This window comes from Notothenia coriiceps, unplaced genomic scaffold, assembly GCF_000735185.1.
Source record: "Notothenia coriiceps isolate Sejong01 unplaced genomic scaffold, NC01 NC01_scaffold00031494, whole genome shotgun sequence".
Taxonomy (NCBI): domain Eukaryota; kingdom Metazoa; phylum Chordata; class Actinopteri; order Perciformes; family Nototheniidae; genus Notothenia; species Notothenia coriiceps.
The window spans coordinates 598,958-610,066 of NW_011364195.1; the positions used below are offsets into that span (position 1 = coordinate 598,958).

Consider the following 11,109-nt stretch of genomic DNA (forward strand, 5'->3'; position numbering starts at 1 on the left):
CGTAAACCATGTGAATCATTAAGCTAAAGAAAATTTTAATGCTAGGCTATTTTTTCTGAAATGGTGGCTATAGGGTAAAGTGAACCATGGGTCTTGGGGTAAGTTGAGCCAGTTTTTCAATGGAGAAATTAATGAAAGTAGGCCAAGTTGATAATAAGAGCTCATTGTAGGCTACATTTAAAGTTGAATTTACCCTGTGTTTGATTGGTAAGATGTATGAAATTGTATCACCATTTGTATGATTACTTTTCCTTTTAACATGTAAAAAAAAAATCCATCAATTCAATCGAAATTTATATTAAAAATATTTGAAAAACTAAGCTTGTATTTGGTTTGCTATTTATTGTTTATAGTTACCTTTAAGATTTGTTGTAGGTATGCCCAGGTTTGAACAGGTATGCCCAGGTTTGAACAGTGGTTCAATTTACCCCCTGACCTGGATCAACTTACCCCTAAACTGGGGTAAGTTGTTACTTTTTTTAAGAAGTAATATTTTCACTGCCCTTGATCAAATATTAATTATTATCATTGCCATTGATAGGAGACATCCTGAATTATAGGTGTGTGTTTTCATTTTTACTATGTGTCATTTCTCCTTGCTTAGAAAACAGCATAACAAAAAAATGGCTCAACTTACCCCACTCTCCCCTAGAGTAAAAGTCCCTTTTGAAGATAAAAACCCATCTTGAACCCATGTCAGCACATAGTAGGTAAACAATCATTAAAGTATGGAGAAAGGGTAGAGTAATAATCTGAGAATCTCAAGATTTAGGTAATACATATTTCATTTGTTTAAGTTCTATTTCGTCCCTACTGACCGCCAGAGGCGGTGCTTTTAGCACTGGATATATCCATCGTGCGCATGCGCCGTACGAGTACCAATAACAACAAAGTCACCTGTGACCCACGTGACACCGGCTATATCAGCTGGTGTCATCAGAGGATCTGTTCTTTTCATCTTCTCGCTGCGCGAGGGTACCGTGGCTACAATATTGTAGCCTACAGCGTTCAGTTGGAACGTTTTGATTTCTCTGCATCCAGCTGGCTGCGTGCAGCTTCGGGACTGATCCAGTCGGAGCCGCGGGGTTACCCGTCCTCCAGGAGCTGTGGCCGGCTGCGCAGAAAACTTCAACGGACAGGTTGGTGTCGGCTTGGTCGGTGACGGCAGTGTTTCCACTCCCTCTCCCAGCTAGGTTGTCCTGATTTCTGTCTTGGTTGCTACCTGGCTTGAACTTTCTTGTGACAGCAGCGTTTCCGCCCCCTCTCCCAGGAGTTGCCCTTGTTGCGCTCTCTGTACTTTCCTGATAGCGCAGCGTTGCGCCAAGCTATCATTAGCATCTTGAGTTCCAGCTTTTGTCGTGTCCTGGGTCCTGCCCGGTCAGCCACTTTGGCTGACGCTTGAGGTAAGCACCGGATTACCCGTGCTGTTTTTTCTTTAGAAGCCAGTTTCCTTAGCTTGTGTTTCGCTATTTTACTCAAGGCAGTGTTTTCACTCCTGCTCCTGGTAAGAGTGTTTCTTGACTGTGAGCAGCAGCCGGCTGGCTAGCTGCCCTGTTAAGCTTCCTTATTTGGTAGCTCTGTGCTTTGTTTACTCAGCTAGGTGAAGGCAGTGCTCCCGCTCCCTCTGCTAGTAGCTTTACGCGTTTGTTTACTCAGCTAGTTGAAGGCAGCGCTCTTGCTCCCCGCTCCCTCTGCTAGTAGCTTTGCGCTTTCGTTTACTCAGCTAGGTGAAGGCAGTGCTCTCGCTCCCCGCTCCCTCTGCTAGTAGCTTTGCGCTTTCGTTTACTCAGCTAGGTGAAGGCAGTGCTCTCGCTCCCCGCTCCCTCTGCTAGTAACGCGGGTGTAGGACATTACACCCCTCTCGTGTTCGGCGAGTAGGAGCAGGGCTCTACTCCTTCCGTTCAGCAGCTAACTGATGAAGGCTGTGTTCTCGCAACCCGCTCCCGGTTACGCTGCATCCGGCTACCTACATGATGGCTCATCCATGTAGCGCCTGTATGGCTTCTCTCGAGCCCGAGGACGGCCACGACCGCTGCCCCTCCTGCCTTGGTCTCGAGCATTTGATGGAGGGTCTCGCGCAGGACGCCTGCATGAACTGTAGCTGCATGACTTGGGCGCTCAGAGCGGCCAGAGTCGCAGAGGTGGAGCATCTGGCAGCAGCCAACGGACACCTCTTCTTGTCGCATCTTCCCCCAGCTCAGTTCGGCCGTTCCCGGCGACCCGAGGGAGCGATGGCTACGGGTTCGCCCCCCAAAAGGAGGACTAGAAACAGGCTGTCCTCTAAGGTGGATCGTTTAGCCGCAGACATCGACATGATGAAGTCGCTCCTCTTAGCCCTTCCGCCAGTGGCCGGTATAGGGGCTGCTGGCTTGCCGCCTGCCCCTCCTTTGGTTGCCGCACCTCTGCATGAGGATGCCATGTCACTAGCAGCCTCGGCTAACCTCTTCAATGAAGAGGTGGACGACAAGGCCCCGCTCACTCCCGGGGAGGCTTCCCACTCCTCTGCTCAGGGCTCTCTGCAGGGTGTGGAGGACGCCTCCNACGGACACGCTGAACCGCAGGTTCACTTCCGACAAGTCGGGCTGTAGACGTTCCGACGCGGTCGCTGTTCGTCCGGAATTCCCGTGTTGCGACTCCGTCGTCAGTCAGACCGGGTTCTCGGCCTCCTTGCCTTACATTTGTGTGAGAACGGACGGACTTCCTACCCTCTCCACCCTTTAAGCAGGGTGTGCTGCTCCCACAGTCCAATCCGGGAGTACCGCTTGGCCTTAGAATCCTGGTTGGGGTCACATTCAACTGGTCCAACCCTCCCTAGGTCCCGTCGAGAAAGGCACAAATGACAGTCCAGAGGTTGGCCATGCACTTTATTCCTACCGCCAGCATAGGACCCAGGTGAACCTTGGCCATGCCGCGTCTTTGGTCGGTCACGCAGATCACCATGCCGTCTGAGAAGTACGAGGACACAACGTCCCCAAGCTCACGACGGAGCGGTGCTGGAGACCAATATCGTGAGGAACCTCGCTCCCTCTCTGGCTTCCTTCATGGGACTTGACTATTACGACCAGGACTTTCCGTTTGGAAGTCCTTGAAGACCACACCCTGGTTAGCCGTGCACAACTTCATCCGAGAGCAGGAGTTCAGGATGCCAACACTTTGTGAAGGTGGACACACATGTTGTGCCTCCCACAGACGACAACCAGCGTACAACCTTTCTCCTCGTGGAAGTCTTTAGACAACTAAGGAGACTCCCAGGTCATGACCTCTTAGCGACTGAAGAACGAGTGGTCATTTCAAATGCGGCTCATCTTGGGGGACTGACTTGTCCCCAAGATGACCCAGCTAAACGCGGGAACCGGTTCTCCTGCCTGGTCAAAGAAAGACCCGGTCTCGATTAGGAGACGGCACCAGGATGTTGCAAGTAGAACTGGGCCCGGCTTCCGTCCCGCCGCAGGTCTTGACGTTAAAATAGGACCATATCCCACCTTTGGTGGATTACCCAGCCTTTCATGTCCCGTCGCGGTCATCGACTCAACGACGACCCTTATCGTCCGCTGCTGGCCCGTGGCCCTGAAGTTCCGGATCGGGGGGGGCGCGGGAGCAATCTCAGACGTGGTCATCCCTGTATTGAAGCAGGTTAAGGATCAGTAATCCCGTCTTCCGGACGTCACTCCTAAGGTGACTCCGGATCGTTTCTCTTCCGAGTCGGTTCGGACGAACGTCAAATCCGCCTCCGCCGGTACGTAATCTACCCCAGCCTCTCTCTCAAGGGATATGCTGAGGTACACACGGCGACGCAGCATCGGAATGTTTGTCAAGCAGATCACTGGGACGGTGACCTTGATGGCCCTTACTAACGTAGGACCAGTAGTCCGGAATCTCGGAGTAGTCCTGGTTTTAGTCCCTCCGACTAATCGTCCGAGTTACCCACCGTACGCTAGGGGTCAGTTGGGAGCGGCCTAAGACGTACCGTCGGTCCCAGGCGCGCTAGTCTCGATACTTCGCCCTCTCCCGGACCACAGAGAGGTCGTACTGTACCGGCTCTGACGAGGCAGTACATTAGGACGATTTCCTCCTCCGTCACTCCCACTGATTCCCGTCCCGATACGGCGTTCTTCCGCGGATCGCATCTCCCTCGGTACATCCGGACGCTACCCTGACCTCTCGACGTTTGACACCACGATCTCCTCTGACCTCCGACGTGTCTGGACCTCCTGTCCTTCTGTCCTGACTCCCTTGTCCCTGATATCTTCCTGTCAACCGGGCTGCGCTGACTCTCGCCCTGAACTACGTTGTTTACTCGCTGTAGCTGTCTGACGCTGCACCCTGCGGTCCACAATCAATCCTCACCCTTCCGCAGCGAGAGCCCTCCGTAAACACACACTACAACACAAGGGAGGGAGCACACACACACACACACACACACACACACACACAACACACACACACACACACACGACACACACGCACACGGACGACACACACACGTATCAACTATCTACCTCCAATCGCTTCCGACGATCACTGTACCGTAGGAAGTACTCTCCACGCCGTTGGTTTCCACACACACACACACACACACACCACACACTCGTTCGTCCCACCACGTAATTCTCAGGGTGTCGCACCAGTGCTTTCACTCTCTGTCACGCTGAAGAAACAGGGCCTATCTTCTGATGGGCGTGCCCATGGGCGCCATCCCATCCCGCCGGAAGACTGTCACTGTAGATGCATGTCTCTCAGGGTGGGGTGCGGCGTGGCAGGGCAGGGCAGGGCAGGACTGTTCAGGGTCTGTGGTCCGCCCAGGAGGGTGCATATCACATCAACGTGCTAGAGCTTCGCGCTGTGCTGCTTGCGCTCAGGCACTTTTTACCCCAACTGACGGACAGGCATGTGCTTGTTCGTTCGGACAACATGTCCGCTTGTCCCAGATCAACCACCAGGTCCGCACAGCTGCTCCGGGTTTCACAGAGCCTCTTGTCTTGGGCGTCTCCCCGCTTGGCCAGCCTGCGAGCAGTCTTTCTGCCAGGAGACCAAAATCAGGAGGAAGATTTCCTCTCTCGGCACAAACCTCCACCAGGGGAGTGGAGGCTTCACCCAGAAGTGGTGGAGACAATCTGGAGCCTTTTCGGCAGGGCCAAGGTGGACCTCTTTGCCTCGGGAGAGTCGAGGCACTGCCCCCTCTGGTTCTCCTGGACAGAGTTGACCAGCCCGATGGGTCAGGACGCCCTGACGCACGACTGGCCGGACATTCTCCTGTATGCCTTCCCGCCGCTGCCTCTGATACTTCAGACGCTTCAGAGGGTCCTTACTCAGGGACACAGGTTCCTTCTTGTCGCCCCCCGCTGGCCGGGGAGAGTCTGGTTCCCACTGCTGCGCAGTCACTGCTGCAGCCCACCATGGCGTCTCCCCAACAGGAAGGACCTTCTGTCACACCTCAAGGGTCAGATTTGGCATCCCGACCCTCACCGCCTTCAGCTCTGGGCTTGGCCTCTGCGGGGCCCAACCCACTGTTGAGCGGTTTCACGGCATCTGTCAGGGAAACTATCCTGAATGCCAGAGCTCCGTCCACTCGAGCACAGTATGAGTGGAAATGGAAGCTCTTCTCCCATCGGTGTTTCAGTAAGGCTGAGAATCCGGGACATTGCTCCGTGGCCACCGTTTTAGAGTTCCTGCAGTCCCTTCTGGATAGTGGACGTTCTCACTTCACTTTGAAGATGTATATGGCTGCTATCTCTGCCCGACATGTCTGAGTCGATGGCGCCACAGTGGGGCGCTAACGGTAGGTGTCCCTCTTTCTAAGAGGGGCTCTACGGCAGCGTCCCCCTAGCACCCCAAGGGCCCCGGCTTGGGACCTGCCCCTAGTGCTGGATCTCCTCCCTTCGAGCCCCTGGCCCAGGTCGGGCTTAAGTGGCTGTCCCTGAAGGCAGCATTTCTGCTTGCCATAACCTCAGGGAAGCGAGTTGGGGAGTTGCATGCCCTCTCCGTGAGCGATACATGCCTTAGGTGGAACTCGTGGTCCTGTTGCCAAGCTCCGCTGCTTCCAGCTAGGTGAGTATTTGGTTTCTTCATGACATGGTTGGTATAAGTCATCCAGTGCTAAAAGCACCGCCTCTGGCGGTCAGTAGGGACGAAATAGAACGATAGTTACGTCTGTAACTACGGTTCTATGAGTCCCGGATGACCGCCAGAGTTTCCTGTCACTCAGAATCCTTGTGTGCTCGCGAGAAGATTCTGGGAACAGATCCTCTGATGACACCAGCTGATATAGCCGGTGTCACAGGTGACTTTATTGCACGCGATGGACATATCCAGTGCTAAAAGCACCGCCTCTGGCGGTCATCCGGGACTCATAGAACCGTAGTTACAGACGTAACTATAGTTTTATATAACATACAATGCTTTTTAGAACCGTTGTATAAAGTACCGAGCCAAAATACTTAATATAGTATAATAAAAACTCACTTTTCATTCCAACGTATATTCTTCCTATATGTTAAACATTTCCCTTTCAGGGCACAATGGGCTGATTTTATTGTGTTGATCTGTGTGTCAAGAATAAATAAAAGGCTCACAGCCAGCTGTTGATGTCGGAGACGTCCCTGTGTGTTGGCTCCTGGCTCAGATGACATCACTGTGGCTCGGACAGACCTCAGCAGCTGCACCCCTTCCCCCAACACACATGAACAGTATACTGAGAAATCAGAGAATGCAAAGAAACACAAACACCTACATAAGTGGGTGATTATGTGTTGACACCAGTCGAATCAAGGAGATGCACACAAAGAGGTTACAGTTTTTTTTAACATCTTTATTCAATAAGATTACAGAATGTTTTAAATTATTGCTCATCTACCATTATCACTTGCAATATTTAAACATAGTTTTTTTTTAATTTATTCAACAACTTAAAACATGTTTGAGAATTTGCCAGTTTGCACTGTATTAGGATTTACAACAATAAATACAGGAGTGGATTCTTCTTTTACCTTCCTATACTTTTAAAGGTTGTCATATCTGTATATAGTGTTTATATACAGATACGATGCTGGTGTCTTCCCCCGCCCACCCGTACGACAAAACAAAACAAAAGCTTTCTCCCCATAACGCACAGGCTAGGATCCTGAGGCAGCTGTTAACGAAAAGCAATTGTGGACGACAAAAAAAAAAAAAAATTGTTCAAATACAGAAAGACATTAAGACACACACGTCATCATCTATAATCACCTCAGCTTTCTCTCCAGATGTTATACTCTTAAACACACATTCAAAAAGGAAAAGTAAGACAACAGGTTTAAGAGCACAGGTCGCACTACTATAAGAAGGGATTCTCAACTGCACAAGGAGACATTAATGCACAGACTTTGTGATAATGAGGTTGTCTGCTGTGACAGTGTAGGATCTTGGGGCGTACGTTACTACGTGCCTATAAATGTATATCTTTTTTATATACGTTATTTTGCTTTTGCCAAATTAATTAGGAATAGCTTGACATTTGGGAAATACTGTTATTGACTTTCTTGTTGAGACTTGCATAATAAGATCAATCCTACCCTTATCTGTATGCCAACATTGTAGCTGTGGCTAGCCGAAGATGGGAAATGATGGAAAACAGCTAGCGTGGCTTTGTCCAAAGTTAACAATCTAGATACAAGCACCTTGAAAGCTCACACACTTATGTTTATTTTATTTTATGAAAACGTAACTTTCAGAGGCGCTTGTAGTCGGACATTTTTGCTTTTTAACCTTCATGTTAACATTAGCTAAGTAGCTGCTGGCTACAGTAACATGAGCGCTATACATTTTCTCAACTCTGCACAAAAGCAAATACAAATATTTTTAAAAATTGCCAAAATAGTCCTTTAAAGACTTTGGTTGATGTTAAATAGTTTGTAAAGATACTAGTCATTGTTACACAGCAATTACATTTTATTAATTGTGCATATTCTTAGTCTGAATGAGCTAAACTGGTAAATAAAAAACCTTTGTGCTATTTCCTCTTATTCAAAATGTGTAAGATGATCAAAGACCTGGATAATGAGCTACTGTATGTGTGTTTAAGCATGTGATCCCTCTCTGTGAGAGTAATGGTGGCAGCGTCTCTCAGCAGGTTAGCAGAGGACCTGATGGGTTCAGGTGCAGAGCCAGTATTGCGGCGGGCGGGGTACACTTGACTGTCAGGACTTTCTAATTTGCACCGTCAGGTCAGCTGGAGAGAATCTAAGTCTTTCAGGAGGGGAAAAAGAAATTAAATATTTCAAGGCTAGCAAGCCGAGTTTTGAGAACTTAAAAAAAGAAAGAAAGAAAAGTGGGAAATAATCGTTTACAGGCAAACGCACGTACAGCAAGGGTAAATGTGCTTCTTGGATGAAAAGAGATTATTTCCCAGATCTTACTTTTTAAAATGAACTTTTTCGGTGAGTACCAAAGAGTTGTGGTGTGGATGATAAAAAAACAAACATATTTTTCTTTGAGGACCTGATTGAAGATCTGTTTGAGTACCGGCCAGGCAGCAACTTGCTGCTAATTTGGTTTCTCTTTAAATATTTTCTGTCACAGTATTCAAAGTGAGGGCTTAAATACATTTATTACACTTATCATCAGAACACTTAATTGCTTATCTTTACGACATATGATATGAGGTGGCACGGGAGAGAAAAGGATAGAAAATGTTTCAATATAAATATCTAAATATACAGTATGTAATGGTCTGACAACCTGCCATGCTTCTAATACAGTATAGTCATTCTTGGTAAAGAAAGAGGCTAAATGAAAAGGTTTATCTCTCACAAGCTGGAAATACTTCAACACAGTCGCTGTGTGAGCAGCTGGAATCCGAGAAAGAAGCAGCCAATGAGATGTTTTCACTGTGGCTTTGAGTGACAGGTGGGAAGACCCCGTCCAGTCGTACTAAGACAAAAGGTCTGACAACTACAGGCTGATCGGACACGCATAAAAAAATGTTTAAAAACAGACACAACGGTGAATCTCAATGAGAATGATCAAATAAAAGTCATGATATGATTGGACCCTGAGATCCCGCCTAATCCCCGCCCACTAGGTCTAAACCCCGCCCTCTCAATGTTACACAAGAGAAAAACTAAATCACAGGTAGAAAAGAACAGACAGGAAAAAAAGTGTCCGTCACTGAATCTTCAACGGCCTTCATTCACACAGATTTCTTTTCTTAAATCAAATTTTCTTTTTATATAGTATATATCTTTTTAGCATCAATAATTTCATCTTTAATAGTTAAACAATAAAAGATCTGGCAATGGGAAGGAGGATTTACATACAAGTCGACATACAAATGAGTGATTAAAGAGAAAGAGATAATTGTGGTGAAAAAGGAAGTAAAACATCGTCCGGAAGAAGACGTCGCGGAGCTAGCTAACGGCTAATGGCAGGAGCAGCTCCACAGATTTAGAGTTATCATTATTGTTGTTGAGCGTGAATAAATAAAACGGCTGCCATAACCGCAAGATAAGCCCCGCCCCCTCTCAGTCAGAGCTCCTCCCCAACCTCCCCCCCCATAACATAAAGCAGGTGTGTTGACTGTCGTTCCTTCTGTCTTCCTCCTCCTCCCCCTCTTTGAGTCTGTGCCAATCATGGAGTATTTGTATTTCTTCAGTCAAACGCCGACACTGGTTTAATACCTTTGGGAGAAAAACAGAAAGCACAAACGTTAGGATGATAGTTGACTTAAATATAAGAGGTGAAAACGTATCCAAGCACTGTACATGCAGGATTGACGAGTTACGGTCTCTTCCTTTAAAGGATTTGATCTTGACCTGACTCTTGAATCTCGGCACAAAGTAGGTACAAAATAATTAAATTACGGAGCACGGGTAGCGGTTAATAATCTGAGGAAAAAAAATCAGATTTTTCTCAAGATTTAAGTCATAAATATTTGAGAGCAAACTTTTAATTGATTTTAGAATATAGATGTTATTAAATAATAAAAAAAACAACAAATGAGTACACTATTTTCAATGATATTTTCACTACATTTCTGAGTTTCATCTTGCAATTTTTTTTTATATACATTTTATCTGGGAAATTCTGAGTTTTTGGCTTCAATTTTTTTATATAACATACAATGCTTCTTAAGACCGTTGTATATAGCACCTAAAGTCCTTTGAAAATAAGATTGTTGTCAAGTGTTGAAGTGTTTCCTTACCTATAGTAGTTTGGCTTGAAGGGCCCGTTCTTGTTCAAGCCCAGGTACTTGGCCTGCTCGTCACTCAGCTCTGTGAGATGTGCGTCGAACGTGGGGAGATGTAGGCTGGCCACATACTCATCTGCAAAGCAAAAGAGAAAATAAGCATGTTAACAAGACCAGGCAACTGTGGCTGATCCATCGTTCCAATGAGGGAAGCTCTCCGATGTACCATCTAATTTCTCTTGCACTGTCTACTATCTCCCTTCTCATCATACTTCCTTCCTTTCCTTGCGTCAATCATCAGTGTGTGCAGTGGCAGCAGCAGCAGCCCACACTGACCTACATTTGTCTCTCTGCTTTTATTTGCTGTGTGTGCACTCTGCTTTAAGTCACAGAGTGGACACTAAGAGAAGTGACAGGCAGCACTGCAGACATGCTGCACACACACAGACTCATTCTACTGTGACTGATAAGCTATCCACAGACTGAACAGATGAGACTGACTGTGTTGTCTATAGAGATAAACGCAGTGTGCCTGCAGGCTCTCTGCTGGGGAAGAAACAACCTCCCTGGAATGACTTCCTGCTTGGTGGCTACTTAAGTACCAAACAGGGTATTTTAGATCTTGCTGGCGTGATATCTTGCTGGCGTGATATCTTGCTGCGAGTTTGAAGTATTTTTGTATACATAAGTCTGATTAATTCCTTAGCAAATTCTGGACTGGCAAATAGTCTTACCCATCTTCTTGGGCAGCAGGTAAACATCCGTGTTTGTAGCGTCCCTCTGGGCGTTGTACAGCTTATCAGAGCCAGCCGCCTTGGGCGGCGACACAAGCGTTAGTACAAACCACTTTTGCCCGACATCTTATAAATCTGAACTAATCATGTCACTTATGTAAAACGTATTGTTTTACCTGCCGGGTGGTAGGCGGTGAATGAGAGACAAAGGTG

General features: G+C 47.5%; 1 protein-coding gene and 1 long non-coding RNA gene across 2 annotated transcripts; one reads left to right on the forward strand and one right to left on the reverse strand.

Annotated features, from left to right (window-relative positions):
• The first annotated feature begins 1,563 nt into the window (after positions 1-1,563).
• On the forward strand, positions 1,564-2,588 carry LOC104960048 (uncharacterized). The gene is made up of 2 exons (XM_010787994.1): positions 1,564-1,600; positions 1,795-2,588. Exon 2 carries the CDS (start codon positions 1,971-1,973, stop codon positions 2,586-2,588), a length of 618 nt encoding a protein of 205 aa, XP_010786296.1. The 5' UTR covers positions 1,564-1,600; positions 1,795-1,970.
• Positions 2,589-6,891: 4,303 nt separating this feature from the next.
• On the reverse strand, positions 6,892-10,983 carry LOC104960043 (uncharacterized). Its single transcript, XR_799948.1, has 3 exons — positions 10,897-10,983; positions 10,178-10,298; positions 6,892-9,653 (listed from the first exon to the last, which is right to left on the reverse strand). It is a non-coding gene; the product is annotated as an uncharacterized lncRNA (long non-coding RNA).
• Between the last annotated feature and the right edge of the window lie 126 nt (positions 10,984-11,109).